The sequence below is a fragment of the Cydia strobilella genome, chromosome 12 (genome assembly GCF_947568885.1).
Source record: "Cydia strobilella chromosome 12, ilCydStro3.1, whole genome shotgun sequence".
Lineage (NCBI taxonomy): Eukaryota > Metazoa > Arthropoda > Insecta > Lepidoptera > Tortricidae > Cydia > Cydia strobilella.
In genome coordinates this window covers 14,671,862-14,692,741 of record NC_086052.1, presented here as the reverse complement: position 1 = coordinate 14,692,741, position 20,880 = coordinate 14,671,862, and the positions used below count along the sequence as shown (strand labels likewise).

General features: G+C 34.8%; 1 protein-coding gene across 1 annotated transcript in view; it reads left to right on the top strand.

The window, feature by feature from the left end:
- Nucleotides 1–11,116: 11,116 nt before the first annotated feature.
- LOC134746246 (carboxylic ester hydrolase-like) overlaps nt 11,117–20,880 on the top strand; it is a 28,064-nt gene continuing 18,300 nt past the window's right edge. Inside the window, exons 1-3 of the mRNA XM_063680578.1 lie at nt 11,117–11,372; nt 19,637–19,733; nt 20,672–20,857. Coding sequence (XP_063536648.1) covers nt 11,181–11,372; nt 19,637–19,733; nt 20,672–20,857 — 475 coding nt within the window. The 5' untranslated portion in view covers nt 11,117–11,180. The remainder of the gene's footprint in view (nt 11,373–19,636; nt 19,734–20,671; nt 20,858–20,880) is intronic.

Here is a 20,880-nt window from a genome sequence, read left to right as displayed (position 1 = left end):
GAATTAGGTCTCATATTTGTGGAACGAAAATAAATACCTATTGAAAAATTACCTTGTACAGTCGCCATCAGATATATCGGAGCGGCCGAGGTGCTCAAAAATATCTGAACACGCACCTAGCGCCTTAACAATAGAGACGTGTCCAGATATTTGTGAGCACCATGGCCGATCCAATATATCTGATGGCGACTGTACAGTAAGTATATTAAAGATCTATGTTATGTTTCAAAGGATTAAATAATGATGTACAATGAAACCGATAATTTTCGCCCATTAGGGTGATTTTTGTTTTGTTTCATTATTATTTACTAAAGGTTGTCTGGAAGAGATCGCTTTTTAGCGATAATACCGCCTGTTGTTACCTAATCTTAAGCTTGTATTTCGCTTTCTGTGTATTTTTTTAACTTTATGGTGCACAATAAAGAATATTTACTTACTTACTTACTGAACTGTAATAGATGTCATATATCAAAGAAAAAGTGACGGTCCTCCAGTGGTGAAGGCCGGATTCGAACCGGCGTCTTTAGCTATCGCGGCTAACGCCATGAACCCCTAGGCCACCCCGCCACGGCGGTGCCCGTCCGAATTTCTCGACTATATGCCATCTTAGTAAGACTAGGCGTCTTTGACCAAATAAAATATTTAATAAAATAATTTGATTTGTTCCCAAACTCGTTTACTTACTTACTACTTTACACTGTGTGCCTTATATGGATCCCGATAGCTGTTTGATAGGTGGCGACAATTACAATACTGGGTAAAGTTGAACGATTTCACGGTACGAAACTGAAACCATTAAGTCCTTACTCAATTTGCTTAAGCGAACCTAATTCGGCTTCTTTTCGCTCGCCGTCTATCTTAATAAATTGACAAAGTGAATTCTTAAGTGCTCATTAAACACTAGCATACTAATTAGAGCACTTCGAGTAGGTCGTAACTTGAAAAAAAAAACTGGCCAAGTGCGAGTCGGACTGGCGCACGAAGAGTTCCGTACCATTACGCAAAAAACGGCAAAAAAATCACGTTTGTTATATTTTATTTTATCAATAAAGTATTGAAATTGGAGCCCCACTTAAATATTTATTTTATTCTGTTTTTATAGTATTTGTTGTTACAGCGGCAACAGAAATACATCATCTGTGAAAATTTCAACTATCTAGCCATCACGGTTCATGAGATACAGCCTGGTGACAGACGAACAGACAGACGGACGGACGAGTCTTAGTAATAGGGTCCCGTTTTTACCTTTAGGTACGGATCCCTAAAAAGAGGAAAGCTTTATTTCTAGAATCTATATATCTCTGTGTGGCAGCCTGCCAGTGCTAAAAGTTTAGTACTCATTCGTTAATTAAATGTTTTGGCTACTAGCTAAAGCTAATTGCCGCGCTGTACTATCAATTTGAATAAACAAGAATAGAATGTATTCCAAGTTTTGTTCGTAACGTTCATATTTCAGATTAAGACGAGGCATGATTTGTGATGTTTTAGGGTCAAATTCTATTTATGAAAATTCATCCTAAGACCTTACTTATCGATCGATAACTTTAACAAATAGGCGGAATGAGGTTTTAGGGTCAACCAGGGGTGCACCATATTGCGCAGAACGCATCCAGTGTGGCAAATCCTTTAAGGCGACTATGTAGATTGCTAACATTAACGTTTTCTGCCTCTTCTGGCAGCTGTTGCACAAGTATTTGGAGAATATTGCGTGCCCTGTCAATACATGAACCATCGTTAGCGCACCACAATTCAAATATGTGCATCCTCGAAAACGCGCAAAGAAAAAAATACCAGAAAAGAAACAAAAATCGTTAGAGGGTAAAATTCAATATTGGTAAAAACACCTAAATTTCATAGCGCGTGCTACGAAATTCGTAGAGGGCTTATAGCCTTCAGTACGGCACGATCCGGCCAGCAAAATACAATGATCCCATAACTACGCTTTATGGGCAATACGACGTATATAAAGTCATTGGCCCCATGTGGCCTCGTACTTTTAAAAGCTACAGTGAATACTCGTAGTAGTAAATAACTTGGTAACATTAAGAGGACACGTAGACCCCAAGCTATTTGATATTATTAAATAAATACCATGCTATTAATACCAATTAATAATAATACATATCTTTGTTTACAACTTCTATAATGATGCAAACGATAACAATTAAAGAATTTCGAAATATGTGCCGTAAACAAACGTTCATTTCACTTGACCGTGTCACTGATACCGCTAATTACGCGTGGTCGATGTGCTCACTTCAAGGGTCCGAAAATTAATGATCTACTTAAATATTTCAGAAACTATATATAATCTCAGGTAGTATGGCTATTAGATGATAATTTGCCATAGATAATCTTTACCCCAAGTCACTATGGATCTCCTATACTTATGGCCTACTACGGGACCACTGTGCTGTGTGTAAACATAAATAATTGGGTAGGTAAAGTTTTTTGAAGATAGGCAAATTATATTTTTATCCGATAGTATTCGTCTTAGCGATCACGGAAATGCAGCTCTTTTATTTTTATTTCGTATTATTTATTAAATATATATTTTTAAGTGACCGAGATGACGTTTGTGAAATTTAACAGCAGATCGCACTAATGCCTGTGCACGTGATTTAATTGATGAGATAGAAAAAAAACGATGACAACTGTCAGTGTCACTTAGCCTTAGCTGTCATTGCCGAAAAAATAAAAATAACGGCCCAACCTTTCTGTTACCTTGCGTTTTGCGATTTACTGTTATCATTGAGATTTTTGACGACCTCAGCACGACCCAAGGACTTCTGATTCACCACGACATCTGCGAGTATTTGGATAAAGATTGAATCTACTTTCGACAACTTGGCACTGCTTATTGGACAACGTTTTCTTCCCTTACGACGACCCGACCCCTGCGCTGACCCTTGGACTAATAAATTAGTAAATTAAGATCACAGACACCATGGAACCAGAATCTGAAAACGCACGAATGGATCTATAATATTACAGGGATGAACTTTAGTGTTTTGTGCCGTCGTGTAAGAAGCGCAGACTTTACCACGTCGGCTTATTTAAGCATACCAAAGTCTTTACAAGCGATTTGGTGCCAAGCATTGGAGATATATTGCCCAAAACGCAACTTATATGTATGTGAGGACCATATCAATGTAAGTATTGTTTATTATAATCTACATATGTGGTGTTTTCTATAAAAAGGGACCTTATTATCAATGGCGCTTACGCCATTATAAACGATGCTCCGATATAAATACAATGCCGCGCGACGCTGTGCGGCGTAAGCGCCATCGACAATAAGGTCCCTTTTCATAGAAAATGTCCCATATTAAGATTGTAGTCTTTAATGTAGGTCCTTTTTGTCTACAAAGTTGCCGTGTTCTTTCGTTAACATCATTATTCTTCATTTGTCAAATATTACATATTTTTTACACATTGCTACTGTAGGTATTACTGTCTAAAATCATAACCCTCTAGCTGCAGTTTAAGGAATGCTGTTTAAAAACTTAAAATCACTTTAAACAAGTTCTTTAAGGCTTGTGTAATTAATTTACTCACAACCAACTTGGATCATTTTGTGTTAGTGACAGTATTAATCTTAAGGCTAATAAGTAAACATTTTTAAATGTTTTAAATGTTATTGAACAAAAGTTTTATCGTTTCAGAAAACTGCTTGCAACTTTCTTCGAAAGAGACACCTTCCAAAGCCGAGGTAATACAAACCAAAGTGATCGCCAGCTTGCGGGTACACATGGAACATGTCATACGGCGGTTGAGGGAATCCGCATTCTTGGAACCTCACTCGACTGTAAACCATAATCATGTCCAGTATGTAGATGAAGCCGTTTTGATAGCATGTGCTCTAGTAAACTTGCAAAGCAGTATAATAAAAATCAAATATTTTTTGTCTCGTTTTATTATATAAATCCACAAATGAATATCCTTTTACATAAACAAACACTTATCAAATAAATCATATAATAAGTATTAGGGGACATCCTACACGAAGATCGACCTAGCCCCAAACTAAGAAAAGTTTGTAAGTACAGTCCCCATCAGATGTATCAGACCGGCTAAAGTTCTCACAAATATCTGAGCACATCTTTATTGTCAAGACGTGAGGGTATGTGTTCAGATATTTTTGAGCACATCGGCCGCTCCGATATATCTGATGGCGACTGTACTAAGGGTACTAGGAGACGATATACAACATACCAATATAGATGAGTACATACTCATATACATAGAAAACACCCATGAGTCAGGAACAATATCTCTCTTGTTTATTAAAAAACTGATGAGAAAGTTGTATTTTATCCACATGTGGGGCAAAGTAATCAGATGCAAATTTTGAGTTGTTTCCTTAGGTTAGCTGGTGGAATTGACTTTTAAATGATGATTTTGAATGATCATTTGGATTTGGTCTTGTTTGATAGTTAATATTTTCTTCGGGTTGGTGTGGTGAAAATTTTTGTGTTTCACTCGGGGGCAAAATTTGTTTAATCCTCGTGCTTTGAAACCCTTGCAACGCTCAAAATTCTACTTTAAACAACAACTTTGCCCCCCTGTAAAACAAATAACGATTGCTCAACACACAAATACCAGGGGCCCATTTCTCGACCGGTAAGGTACATACCTGCGTCAAACAAGGGCCATTTTAATACAAATCTAAATATTTTGTAGAAATGAAGAACAAGAATAAAACGTAGGTTATTATAGTACTTAATATTCACTTTATTGACCGTCTGAAAAAGTAATTCACTGTGACCCGCTCTCCCCTAATTTGAGATTTAGGTATCACTACACTACAATGATTTGAAGTTTGAAAAAAAAAAAACATTCTAAGATTCAGGCATTTAAATAAACTTTTATAGCGCCCCGGCTTCGCACAGGTTACACAAAACCTTAATGTGGGCTGTACACACTCGTTCTCGGCCTGTCTTGGGGTGTCTCAATAACCGATTCTGTGTGCCTTTGGGCACTTATTATAAGACTTTATTTACCAGCTGATGCAGGGCAATCCTCACTATCACATGATGCATCATTGACATTATTATTATTTTTGTCTAAGTGAACGGTCACAATATAATTTTTTTTTCTTAATTTGGTCTCCGTTACAACTTCAGCCCGAAGAATACATTCTGTGTTGCTTCTTTTTATTTCGACATAGCCTACATTATTTTCCACATATCCGTTCCTTGATGCCCTAAAACAATAAAAAATGAATGAAGTTAAGGTTTAAGGTCTATATGTAGACTAAACATTGCAGGTAAAATATAAATAACAAAATGTTTAATGTATGTATTTCACTGATACGTACAGGAGGGCCTTCGCTCCTCTAATTTCGGCGGCATTGCTGTGCTTATCACTGTTATGATAATAATTTAAAATCATAACTAGGTCCATGTGGGGCAAGTTTGTACAATCTGCTCGCATAAACTCGCTCATCCTTCTTGCAAAACTCAGTCCAGGGTCTGCGCAAGGGTCGGGTCGTCGTGAAGGCAAGAAAACGTCCAATATGCAGTGCCAAGTTGTCGAAAGTAGATTTAATCTTTGTCCAAATACTCGCAGATGTCGTGGGGAATCAGAAGTCCGTGGCTCGTGCTGAGGTCGTCGAAAATCTCAATGATAACCATATGATAACACTAAATCGCATCAGAATATGCTTTAGTTATTATTCTGAGATTTCTGAGGTTATTTTTCGGCAATGACAGCTAAGTGACACTGACAGTTGACTTGACATCGTTTTTTTTTCTATCTCATCAATTAAATCACGTGCACAGGCATTGCAGTGCCTGATCTGCTATTAAATTTCACAAACGTCATCTCGGTCACTTAAAAAAATATATTTAATAAATAATACGAAATAAAAATGAAAGAGCTGCATTTCCGTGATCGTTATGACGAATACTATCGGATAAAAATATAATTTGCCTATCTTCAAAAAACTTTACCTACCCAATTGTGGTAGGTATTTGAAAAACCCTATATTAATTATAATTAACAGTCAATGCGCGTTCAATTTAGCACAAATAACACAATATAAGCTCCCATTATTATCGTGTTTATAGTATAAATAGAAAAATCGTAGATAACTGCAACCGTTCACTAGTTTAATTTGTCCCCAAACACCACGCATTAGAGTTCAAATTAAAACTACACCGCGTAATCATTTATTTCTAAATGTGTGAAATAACTACAAGTTATATTCGTATTTAGTCCTGGATAATTTTAACAGTGTAGTAGTCTCGATCGCTGGCCAATCTGACGCGAATTTAGAGTCGCCGAGATGAAAGAAAAAATTACCAACTGTCACGATGACATCCATATCTTTTTCGCGCGCCATAGAACGCACATGTCGCTTTATGAACAATTTATGTTTTATTGAGTAATTCTTAGTTTTCCCGTAATAATCAATGCAGTTATACCTAAAAAGACGATATGCGGTGCAAAGTGCACATGGAAAGTGAAAGTTATAAAATATCGGAACGTAAGTACATTATCATCAGGAGATAATTGAAGCAGTCTTCATTTTCCAAATTCTTGCTACTATAAGGTGCTAAAAGTGTTCCCGTGGGGGAACTTGGAGGTGTGATACGATAGTTTATGTACTTATCCTCCCTTTATTATAAAATACCTATACAATTTTGTATCTAGTTCTTATACATTCTCGTGTGACGAGTTTGTCTATGTCTTTGTGGGACATTGTTTAAGGGTTGACTTGAAAATACCCATATGTCGCGTGGCGACATGGTGTTATGTTATCTTTGTCCGTGGGACATTCTGGGAGATGTTGGCTTAAAAATATCCACATGTCGCGTGGCGACATTGTGCCTCGTTCGTGGAACGAGGGTCAGATCTTTTTAAAATGACTTCAATTACTATGCTCATTGCATAGCAAGAAGCCCTTCGTCCGTGGGACAAGTAAGAGAACCGAATATTCAATAATAAAATGGAATTAAATATATGACCAGAAACACGTCATCCGTGGGATGATAATACACGAAATGTCTTTTAATAGCTAACAAATTTAGCGCATCTTGTCACAGTCATGGACGGGGTCCTGTGTCATGTACATAAATATCAACTAGCTTATTCTAGTATTGTATGCTAATTAAGTGCTGACTTATTGTTTACAAATAATAACATTATTCTGGAAGCTGCTGGAATAAAATATTTGGATTAAGGTCTGTACCAAACACTTATAATATATGCTGAACCCTTTTGTGGCATGTCATTTTTATTATTCCTTTGCTAATCAAAAATTCTGTAGCCTTATCCAGAAGAGAGGCAGTCAGTAAATAAATAAGTGACTCAGTAGTGCACTTCATAGTCTTCATACCTACTCATATTATACTAATATGCAAAAGAATGCTATCAGCCTTTATAAGGACAAGATCCAGACAGCTGCCTTATTATGAAGATCAAATCTGGGGGTTCATGGCATATACTATTTTCATTAACACTTCTTACAAGCTTCCTATAGCTTAAGCTTGTTTCATAAATTTCATAATATCATATTGTTAGAACGGAATTTTTTTCCTTTTGCAGGCAGTTTGGTAAATTGCCATACATGTTGACTAATACATTCCTTCTAATATCATAGGAAAAATAACCCTTTAAGGGTTACTCAATTCAATTCAATTATAAATATAAATACTAATTTATTTTAGCCACTCTCACAAGAAATATAAATATAACAACAAATTATGATAATATTTCTTATTCTTATTCTTGATATGTTCCCGGATAGCCCAGTCAGTTGTGCATTAAAATTTTTAGGTTCTCAAAGCCCAATTGCCTTTGATGAAAATAATCGAACATGACATAATTTCCATTTCCTTCAGAAATATGAATTATATATTGAATTAAATCAAGAGTTTATTCCTCCTTCAAATTACAGATAATGAACAGTAAGTTGTATAAAATACAAAACTGTAGGTGAACAAGGGTACTTACAATACCAAAGACTATACATAGAAAATTTTAATCAGTCAGCCATTGGATGGATGTCTAATATCAATAAATTATAAATTCTGAGCAAGTCCAAAGCTCCAAACTCTCATTTATTTAAATTATTTACCAAACTTTTGGGCCTTTTATAAAGGCAAGGAGAATTGTGGCAACATTTTTCCTACAATTGCTTGGAACCCTTTCACAAAATGGTAGGGTTCAATTTAGCACGAGCTCAGATTTCGATACATTTGTGATAAGGAAATAGAAATTTAATGGATATGTAAGTAATATTAAATAGGTAGGTAGGTTATATAAGTAGGTAGGTAGGTAGATAATAATGTAGGTTTATAGGTATTATGCAATAGTCATATCACATTTCCCAACATTTAAACATTAGTGTCCCCGTTACCTGGTATTGTTTGGTTTTGAAGGGTCTACTAACTTTAAGCCTAAGACATTAAATAAAACAACATTATTAGTTAGGTATGTACTAGAAAGATTCTTATCCAAAGTGTTCGAATGTTTGATACCTCTTGGTACTGTAAAATTACTTTAAACGGTTGGGGGATGTTGATGATGATGGACCTGATGAAGACAATTATCGATAATAGAGCTGAGATGGAAAAAAGAATTGGATTCCAAAAAGAAAAATATGCTTTATGCCATAATGAGCAATTCCTATATATTTTTATTTTATTTGTAATGATATAATTAATCAATTATATTTATATAATCAGTAGTGAATTGAAATAATTTCACAAATACAATAAAATTCACAACAGATCATATTGTTGCATTTCATTTATATCGTTTTTTATATACTTTCTGTATGAATATGTTCAGTATAGATCAAACAGAAGTTGGAAAGACCTTTTAGCAGTAAGACTGTCCAAACTGATCTATGAAGTTATTTGTGGCATTTAACAGAGCATTTGAGACAAACTTTCTGTTCATAATAACTCATAATTATGATATGTAATGAGAATAGTCATTTTCTGTTTTTCATTGTATTTCGGATTCTCAAGGCTAATGCTTATGTTGTAATTGATTCATGGTTTTTATTATGGAATTATGCAGGAAACGCCACAGACCGATCCACATACATATGTGGTGGTAATTTCACACATTTTCAATATAATAAGAATTTATATTATCTGAACCAAATTATAGGTTGTTTCGGTTCAAATTGCTTACTTACTAACTCATTTAGAATCTTTTGTCAGATTCAGTAGGTAGTGGTTGAGAAATACTAGAACAAATAATTGAAAGATATGATTCTTTATCTCTAACAGCATCACCTTTTTATATTCCTAGATGTATATAGACATTAAATAAAATATATTAAAAGACAATGTGAAACTTGTTTTAGATAGGGAAGCAATTTAGAATATTTTAAGTGTAGGATGTATTATTTATATTACCCCTTATAGCATAGTAAGTGACTATTACTTACTTAGCTTAGTTAAGTGGTTACTTAACAACTTTTTAAATAAGGGTGCTTAAATCCCTTCCAACATAAACTATCTAATGTTTAATCACCATGTACATTTATTAGTACTATTGTTGAAAGTTGTTTAAACAACTCCGAGCATGTCCTAATCTCCCAAGATACACCAGGTCTGGGAAAAGAAGAGTGGTATTCAGACTTTAAATTATGGACATGATACAATCTATTACGCTTAATTGCGTGAATGTGAAGCAATGAGTGTCTTCTTAAGGGTGTATGTTACAAATAATAAATCAACTTGAGATTTTGAAAGTAAAATTACAGTCTTAGATATTTCATGTTTCAACAAATAATACAGTTCCTTTTATTTTTATGTTTATTTAAAACAGTAATACTCTTTAAAATCTTTAGAGAAGAAAAATTAATAATAAAGACTGCCACGCCACGTTTTTCCTTTACTGGGTGATGCCCCGAAAATATGACTGTCTAGACTCAATTTATTATTGTTTATGAATAAATAAATGAAATGAAATATGTATTTATTGGAATAAACAAATATAATATAAGAGAAAACTATAGCATCATAATGTCTTAAAACCTTGTCTGATGTGTCTTAGACAAGCAACAAGAAAATAAAGGGTAGATAAATAGTAACGAATAAATATCTTTTATCTTTATCTTTGACAGTTCTCATGTCTTCTTTCTTTTATGGAGGCTTTATATTTATATACCGCAATATAGGTACATTATTACATATTTTCTTTACATTTTCTAATTATGATGTCTCACATTGGTCAAGATAAAGATCATAGTATATGGGTAGGTCTCACCAGTGAACATAATGTTTTAAGCATAAAGGGATGCTCCAGATAACTACTCTGTTACTGTCTGCTGCTCTTGTTAGATATGAATTATCTTTACATCAAAACTCAAAACTCTTATCTTTACATGTTCAAAACTTTGAACGCAGTAAATAAATCTCTGATTCTCAGAGTATTTACCCATTAAAGTAGTATAAATTCAAAACCTAATTTTATTATTGGTAATTCTCATGTAATTGGTCGGAGAATTTTTTAAAATTTCTCTGCTTTTTGCCAGGAAACTCAAAAGCCGATTTTGATATTTTGAGATTTCTCATAGCGACTTGTTTATTTAGCCTTAATTTTAATTTTTTTTATGGAATATAGAGATAGGTATAGGTTTCCATGATAGATAATATATAGATATACATATTCTTGCCAAAAATACAAGTGCTTGTTTTTGGGTAGATTTTTGAGACATTTATTTTTACAAATTATTTAATTTTATTATCTTCTCTAAACATCTACACTGTTAAAATTATCCAGGACTAAATACGAATATAATGATAGGATTAAACGAACTTACCTGAAGTGAAGTTCAATCCTGATTATATGAAGTATTTAGTCCTGGATAAGGGGTATCCCCACCCTCCTCGAGTAACCATGAATCCATGGTTACTTCCCATTTAGTGCATGAATACTCTAAACTATATGAATGTCATCGTGACAGTTGGTAATTTTTTCTTTCATCTCGGCGACTCTAAATTCGCGTCAGATTGGCCAGCGATCGAGACTACTACACTGTTAAAATTATCCAGGACTAAATACTTCATATAATCAGGATTGAACTTCACTTCAGGTAAGTTCGTTTAATCCTATCATTATCAAGCCGGGAGCCCAAGACGATAATAAACATAAATCAGTCCCACGCGACCGGCGGCGCGGGCGCACGTCTCAATCCGCGTTCCAATTTCAAAATGTTAACGGTTAAACTTTTATTTCTTTTCGCGTGTGTGACCTTGGCTTTAAGCCAGGGGTCGAAACCCGTGGTAAGGGTCACCCAGGGAGTGCTGCAGGGTTCGTGGAAAGTGTCGACCAAGGGACGGCCGTATGCCAGTTTTGAAGGAGTACCGTATGCCAGGCCGCCGGTGGGCAAGTATAGATTCAGGGTACGTATTATATTTGGACAGCTAAAACTTGACTAGAAGAGAAATGTTGCCGACCGCACTGCAAAGCATTATCGTTTTATTTTAGTTCTGAACATTACTTAGAACTAATAGACCTGTACCAATAACTTCTGAGGTTATAAGAATATTAATGTTGCTTATTTTTTATATATAGTTTCCAGACCATATACTAAACCTAAAAATAATATTTTGTGTCATCCTAGGTATTTGCTTAGGTAGAAATTTAGGTATTTCTTTTTTCAATCAGCATTCTGTAAAAAAAATATTAGAGACGAAATTCTTTGTTTCCCTGTAAAGGCAAAGTGGCTTCCGACGTACACACGCATTTTGTGTCATTTTCATCCACGGGTATAATGGCATTTAATAAATACCCAATATTGATCCTAAAACGCCTAAAAAAATATTAGAGTCGGTAAGTGAAGTGTTGTACTTTACAGAACATTGTTATATGTTATTCAAACAAATCTGTGTCAAATTCATCCACCGCTTTTATTTAAAAAAATTTTTTTTCTAATTAACACCCTGTATCTGCCACAAAAAAAAATTCATATTATTAAGTTTACGTCTACAATATTATAATACCACATTGAGACATCATTCATAATTTGGGTCATTTTGATCCACGGTTTTTTTTACTATCTGGCAAAATAAAACTCAATTGAGCAAGAAGGGCGTGCGCGGGGAAGGGTACCTACGCGGGTGGGGTGCTTATTATACTTGCCGCAATATCAGCTTGCGACTGAGATCTTAATACTATCTCCTTTACCCTTGTTAAGACCAACCAAGAGTGAAAGAGATGGCATTATGAGCTGTCTCGCCACTTAGTTTTGCGATACAGTGTATTTATTTCATTCGGAGGCATAATTACATTGTCTTATCAACCTTACCGTAGTAGGTATATAAATATAATTAAAAATAAACTGTAGGCTGCACTCCTCATACTGACCAACATTTGTGACGTTCCTAATCAAAAGGTACCACTTTCTCTGACAGGTTATTTGTATAAAGATATAATCAAATTTCGTCTTTATGGTAAACGACAAAGTGGTACCTACCTTTTGATTGAGAATGTCACATCAGCGACTTAAAAATTACTTTTGTTTCGATTTTTAGTAGACTTTTTAAGTTTATTTTAAGACGCAATTTATTGTGATTTTTGTTATGTTTAAGCGTGGCAAGCAACATTAATTACAATGATGATGATGTTCATTAAATACAATATTTTTTCATACTATACTGAACTGTCACCCTATACATGAGAATGAACAGCGCCCTCTTGACAATGATCATATATTACTGGTCAGGTATGGATGGTATAGAAAGGATCGCAATCTCTTATGGCAGAATTGTTGTAAAAGTGACCGCGTTAAGCTTTAAATAATAGTTCCTAATCTCTCCGGTGGCGCTAGTTAGGCTCTGGGACATGAGTATAACATGAACCATATAAGGCAACAAATAACCCGACCAAATTACGTAGGTTGTTTTTGGTAGTATTTCGGTGTATGGTGGCGCCGCCTAATTACTGTTTTTTGATGGACACTTTTCATACATAGAGATTAGGCTCCTTTATACAGTCTTCATGGGTCAGGCTTTAATATGTGTCATAATTTAGTAAAGTCCCCTTTGTGGATTCTAAGTTTCCGAGTTACAGCAGTTTAGTGAAAGCGTTTTTTTTTTAATATAAATTAAGGGTTGAATAAAGAGGAAAGAAAATTTGATTATTTTTGTGCTACGACGCACGGTTTAGGAGATACAGCCCTATAAAGATTTTTTTTTAAATTTTGCGTTTTTTTTTTAATATAAATTATGGGTTGCATAAAGGGGAACGAAAATTTTATTGTTTTTGCGGTACCACGCACGGTTTAGGAGATACAGCTCTATTAAGTTTTTTTTCCTGGTTTTTTTTGTTTTTTTTTTAAGTATTAATTACGGGTTTCTTAAAGGGGTTTTTTTTAATTATTTTTGCGCTACGACGCATGGTTTAAGAGATACAGCCCTATAATGATATTTTTTTTTAATTTTGCGTTTTTTTTAAAATATAAATTATGGGTTGCATAAAGGGGAACGAAAATTTTATTATTTTTGCGCCACCACGCACGGTTTAGGAGATATTATATCTATATATATATATATATATATATAGCTATAATAGCTCTATAAAGTTTTTTCCTGTTTTTTTTTAAGTTTTAATTAAGGGTTTCTTAAGGGGAACGAAAATTTGATTATTTTTGTGCTACGATGCACGGTTTAGGAGATGCAGCCCTATAAAGATTTTTTTGTTGTTTTTTTTTTCATTGTGTTTTTTGTATATTACTTTGGGGTTCCGTATAGGGGAAAGAAAATTTTGTTATTTTTGCGCTACCACGCACGGTTTAGGAGATATAGCTCTATAAAGATTTTTTCCTGTTTTTTTTGTTTTTTTTTTAAGTATTAATTAAGGGTTTCTTAAAGGGGAACGAAAAATTGATTATTTTTGCGCTACGATGCACGATTTAGGAGATGCAGCCCTATAGTTTTTTTTTTGTTTTTTTTTTTTCATTGTGTTTTTTGTATATTAGTTTGGGGTTCCACAAAGGGGAACGAAAATTTGATTATTTTTGCGCTACGACGGTTTAGGAGATACAGCCCTATAAAGTTTTTTTTGTTTTTTTTTTTTCATTGTGTTTTTTGTATATTACTTTGGGGTTCCGTAAAGGGGAACGAAAATTTTATTATTTTTGCGCTACGACGCACGGTTTAGGAGATACAGCCCTAAAATGATTTTTTTCCTCTTTTTCTTTTTTGCGTTTTTCAATCTTAATTAGGGGTTTCTTAAAGGGTTTTTTTTTAATTATTTTTGCGCTACGATGCACGGTGTAGGAGATACAGCCCTATAAAGTTTTTTTGTTATTTTTTTCTTTTTTTTCATTGTGTTTTTAGTATATTACTTTGGGGCTTCATAAAGGGGAACAAAACTTTTATGATTTTTGCGCCACCACGCACGGTTTAGGAGATATTATAGCTATAATAGCTCTATAAAGTTTTTTTCCTGGTTTTTTTTGTTTTAATTAAGGGTTTCTTAAGGGGAACGAAAATTTGATTATTTTTGTGGTACGATGCACGGTTTAGGAGATGCAGCCCTATAAAGATTTTTTTGTTGTTTTTTTTTTCATTGTGTTTTTTGTATATTACTTTGGGGTTCCGTATAGGGGAACGAAAATTTTGTTATTTTTGCACTACCACGCACGGTTTAGGAGATATAGCTCTATAAAGATTTTTTCCTGTTTTTTTTTGTTTTTTTTTTTAAGTATTAATTAAGGGTTTCTTAAAGGGGAACGAAAAATTGATTATTTTTGCGCTACGATGCACGATTTAGGAGATGCAGCCCTATAAAGATTTATTTTTGTTTTTTTTTCATCGTCTTTTTTGTATATTAGTTAGGGGTTCCATAAAGGGGAACGAAAATTTGATTATTTTTGCGCTACGACGGTTTAGGATATACAGCCCTAAAAAGTTTTTTTTTTGTTTTTTTTGTATTGCGTTTTTTTTAAATATAAATTAATGGTTACATAAACGGGACCGAAACGTTTATTTTTGCGCTACGACGCACGGTTTAGGAGATACAGCCCTATAAAGATTTTTTCCTCTTTTTTTTTCTTTTTTGCGTTTTTAAATCTTAATTAGGGGCTTCTTAAAGGGGAGCGAAAATTTGATTATTTTTGCGCTACGATGCACGATTTAGGAGATACAGCTAATACAGCCCTATAAAGATTTCGTTTCTTTTTTTCATTGTATTTTTCATGTATTACTTTTGGGTTACATAAAGGGGAACGTAAATTTTATTATTTTTGCGCTACGACGCATGGTTTAGGAGATACAGTCCTATATTATTTTTTACAATGCATGTGCTCGAAAAGTGCGTTTCCTACGGAGCCATATCGTGCGGAAAGTACTGCTTTTCCGCACTAGTGCTTTTTGTTTTCAATTTTTTTTTACTGTACATATGGTGCTACTTTCTCGCACTAGTGCGGAAAAGAGCACTTACCGTGCATATGTCGAAAGTTTAAAGGGCCATATGTACTGTAAAACGTACGATACACGTGCGAATAGGTTCCCAACTCGTGTCGATTCAAAACACTCCTTTTAATAATTAAACTTATTTGCCATGATATGTTTTTTTTATTTACTCGCACAATGCATAGTAAAACATTGTATGATACACGTGCGTAAAGATGATTTCCGCACTTGTTGCATAAATATCATTTTTTTTTATCAAAGAATGAAAGAAAGTCACGGTATTAATAACCAAATTTTACTTTAGTGGTACCTTTTCCCTATCACTGTCACAAATGTATGTGGCGTTCACGTAAACTCGATATTTTTAATAATTCGACGCATTCTTTGCTTGCTTGTTGCTTGTTGTTGTGTTGTTTGCGTAACTTCTTTGAATAAGTTGCGTTAATTTGGCGCACAGGCGAAGTAAACATGCGTTGCGTACGGCAAGGTCACGCCGCGGCCCCACCCTGCACGGCCTCCGTTGCCCATTCAGACCGCCCGCTAGCTTCGTTTGAACGCAAATAATATTTTTGTAATATTTGTTTATGCAGTGGATGCAAGTGACACAAATTCATACATCTTATTTATCCCGCATTTCAAATTAATAAGATGTAAACTCTAATATCTTTAATATTCTTTTGTAACGGTGACAGCCTGTTACAACAAAATCATCAAATATCTTATGAAGCTATGCCTTAATAAGACACAAAATCATTTAATGGACCTATTTAAACCATTAAATTCGACCTAAGTATTTTTTTTTAACTCTAATTTTTTTTTGTGTCATTTAGAATATTATGACATAGTATCAGATTGCAGTGGACGTAATTGACACAAACTATGTTTTCACACTAAAAACACTATCCTAAATGCAACACAGTTACATGTTTTCTCTCGAATATTTTTTTCTCCAAAATAATTCAATATAAAAAATAATTACCACAAAATAACAAATTACTAGAAAAGCAAATTATATATATGACACAAAACAAAATGTAAGATTTACATCTTAACAAAGTATTCATAAGCGAAAACAGAATTGACTTTAATATTTTTATAACCTAGGGGTCAAAATATAGCCAGCGGTACAGGTCTATAATATTCACTTTTTACTTACTGTATGTATAACTATGATCGCCAAAACAACGAAAATGTCAAATTTATATCAAGCTTATTTTAGTACCTATGTTATTTTAATACCACTGGCACATCCATGTTGTCACTAGAAAAGGCGGCAAATTTAAAAAATGTAGGCGCGTAGGGTGACTCCATATACAATTTGAATTTCGCACCCTTTTCTTCTGATAAAGTGTGTTTGAGTATATTTGCTCGGCTGTACGCTATATGCCTACTTATTTCACGTTTTTTACCAACGTTTTGGCATAAAACTATTTCTACGACTACATAAGAACTATTTAATTCAAAACTTGTTTACACGCATAAACAGTTGTATATGTGTGTGTATGCAAAATACACAGTATACGTGAATAAGAACAATATCACTACCACCAGTTTGACCCTGACATATTCGCTAGCGACTGCGTGCCTGGCCTATCGGCCTGTCAGTTGTTCGGTACTGTCAAATTTTTGTTCTAACTGACTGGCCGATATTGTCTGGCGGACTGATAGTCAGTGGGGCCCACTGTATACGTATGTATACGTAAACAAGAACAACGTAAAGAAGTGACAAATATTGTAGTTAAACATTTGACAGCTTAAGTAGATGGCGCCGTATTGCCCAGTAAATTATTCGGAATTGGCGACTAGGTACAATATTTTTCACCACATCATCTGGTAAAGGTCGTCTTGATTGTTCAAAAACTGATAAGAAAGTTGCATTTTATTAACATGTGAGGCAAAGTAATCAAATGCAAATTTTAAGTTGTTTTCTTATGTTTGCTGGTAGAATTGACTTTTAAATGATGATTTTGAATGATAAATATTTAATAACATTCATTTTAAATCGATTTGCTTTGATTTTGTTTGATATTTAATATCTGTGCTCATCACACAAATAAATGCCCTTACCGGGATTCGAACCTAGGACCATCGGCTTCACATGTAGGGTCACTACCCACTAGGCCAGACTGGTCGTCACATACATATGATTATTCTGAATTTTCTGTTTGTAAAAAACTAGAAACAATTGCCAATATTTGTTTCTGTCTAGTTAACTAGATGTGAGGTTCAATCCGGCGACAGGTTTTCAAGGTAACCGAGTTGCTATACTTGCTATTAATAAAGATAACACGAAGCGTAGATACCTAAGTATAATAATTATACTTATACTTGATATTGTATGTTTTTAGTATAGTTAGCAAATGCAACACAATTCATCGTCATTAAATATTTTTTGAGGTCTGTTAAACAACAAAGCACTTGCAAATATGTAGATTTACTCATTCATAAAATAAACGGACTTTAAAGCCTAATTTTATTTTTTATCCTTATGCGGCATGTTAAAACCTTCTTTTTTTTAAATTTGTATGGTCTTAGAAAAATGTACCTTAATCGTTAGCTTTCGTAATGTTCAGAGAAAAGTTAACGGTTTTTCTGAAAGTTTTGATCCATGTTTCCCACAAATGTTGATTCTCCGTATTTAAAATTATGTATTTTCCCACTCGCAAATTTAGTGTGTTCCTTACAGCAGCTTTAATGTACTCTTAATGTTTCAGACAGACACATATTTCCAAACTAAATGAAAACAATTAGACAACGTAAATGAAAAGGTTAATTACTAAAATACGGGAAGCATTTATTGAACATTCTGGAACCGGGCCAAAACACGACACATTCTGAAACTACGAGACACGCCTCCTTCCTTACCGTGTTTCCCTCTCCCTGAGAGGCGAAACACGTGTCGAGTTTGTACTTTTGGTGTTTTGTTATATTCATTTGCTTATTTATTTGCGCGATGGGAGGGTAAAAATACGAGTACGCAAGTAAATAAGTACCCGAAACGGGAAATTCCTATATTCGCCATATAATTTCAGAAGGAGCATTTCACATGGCTAATAGATCTGTTCGACCGCGGTCGCGCAACCAATAGGAATAGAATACTTACAAGAGAAATTTCACGAAAACTTAGTAAAAAAACTCCATATCGGCTGATTTTTAGGGTTCCATACCCAAAGGGTAAAAAGTCTAAAAACGGTCCACTGTCCGTCTGTCTGTCTGTCCGTCTGTCTGTATGTTTGTCTGTCTGTCACCAGGCTGTATCTCATGAACCGTGATAGCTAGACAGTTAAAATTTTCATAGATGATGTATTTTTCTGTTGTCGCTATAATAACAAATACTAAAAAGTACGGAACCCTCGGTGGGCAAGTCCACCTCGTACTTGACCGGATTTTGAATTTTTTCCATAGTTAGAATAGGTACCGTATTCAATATAGACAACCAAATAAATGCCTAAATTGTCCTCTCCTAATCGTCACGGTGTAGTATCTAATGTACCTACCTACCTGTTATAATTACTTATAAACAGTTTTAATCTGTATGTGCGTGACGCCCCTGTCACTTTATTTTTAAGATATCAAACAAAATCAAATTCAAATGAACGTCATTAAATATTTATTATTTAAAATCATCATTTAAAAGTGATTTCTACCAGCTAACTTAAGGAAACAACTCAAAATTTGCATCTGATTACATTGCCCCACATGTGGATAAAATGCAATGCAGTAGATGGCGCCGTATGGCCCAGTAAATTATTCGTAATTGGCGACTAGGTACAATATGTTTCACCACACCAGCTGGTAAAGGTCTTGCTACTTCAAAAACTGATGAGAAAGTTGCCTATTATCCACTAGTGGCAAAATAATAAGATGCAGATTTTGAGTTGTTTCCTCATTATAGCTGGTGGAATTATAAGCACGGCTGTAATAATAGTTTTTTCACACTAGCTCGTAATAGTCCGTGGGGCACACGACAAATTAAGTGTACACCGCGGACTATAAAGGCTCTCTTTATTCTTTTAAACTTGATGAGAAAGTTGTATTTTATCCACAAGAGTGGTCAATTTATTTTTTCCCATAATTTCTCTTAACCCTAACCTGACAGAATGGTAACTACGGAAACCTTCACTGAGCATGGCCCGACATGCTCTTGACAGATTTTTTAAGAAGAAGTACAAATTCAATTCGAGTTTTAAACAGAAATAAAAGAAAGTTCCAAATTGGGTCTTACGAGGAATATTATTTGATTGTTGTAGGAGCCTCAACACATGAAGCCCTGGGTGGGAACGTGGGACGCGTCGAGGCCGCTTTCTGATTGTATGCAGTACGATCCCTTTGTGAAGAAAGTTGTAGGTAAGATCTTTTACACGCTTTTATTATCACTTGTAAATTAGCTAAGAAACCCACTTCTTTATTTATTTCAACCTTGTCTGGGACATATATATATATGTATATATAAATACCTAAGTTACTTTCCAATATCTAACAAACATGTCTGGTGAATATCGATATGAATATTTGGAAGTATATATTTAACCCGCATGACAAAAACCACAATTGTTTGGTAACACTATTGAGCTTTCACTGAGCTCGGAGCCGAAATAACATTGTCACGTATATAATATTATAGACCGCGGGCCAGCAGCATATATCGTCAGTCATCGCCTCCCGGCTGATACTTTGTCAGATGATAGGACAGATGCTATCATGAATTAAATACATAGTCAGCCGGTTGTATCGCGGTGGAAACACCGTCAGTTGATGACTGAATATGTGAATAAAAAAAATATATTTCAGTCATCACCTCCCGATTCTAAACCGAATCTAAACTATCATCTGACAAAGTATCAAACGGGAGGCAATGACTAAATTTATTAATTTTTTTCCGTGTTTCGGTGGCTGTGATTCCTCAACCCACCTACGGAGCGGCAGCTGACGTCCACGAGGGTTCATCATACATAGCCGTTAACCACTATACGAGTTATCGCCCGGGAGGATATGTTCCTGGCTCGCGGTCTATTATACCTAAACTCTTCTTAGTTGATTTTCCCTAGAATGCCGGGAAGCATTTTATTTGCTATAATTATTGCTTTTTAGGGATTCGTAGACAACAATAGTTTCGCCATGTCCGTCTGTCTGGCTGTCTGTCCGTCCATGGCTTAGTTCACTGATCGTTAATAGATATAGTTCAATTATAAAAGTCATACGCGAAATAAAGCCTTTCAATAATTGCTCCTATTTGATTCCTAAACATTATATCTACGTATTGTATAGTATCCTTTTCTTCCCAGGATCTGAGAACTGCTTGTACGTCAACGTGCACACGCCAATGCTGAACGCCGGCGCCAACCTGCCGGTCCTGGTGTTCATTCACGGGGGCGCCTTCATGTACGGCGCTGGCGGCCTGTATGATGCTAGCAATATCATGGACTGGGATATGGTGGTTGTTACGTTGAACTACAGGTTAGGGCCGCTAGGTGAGTACTAATACTACTAATCC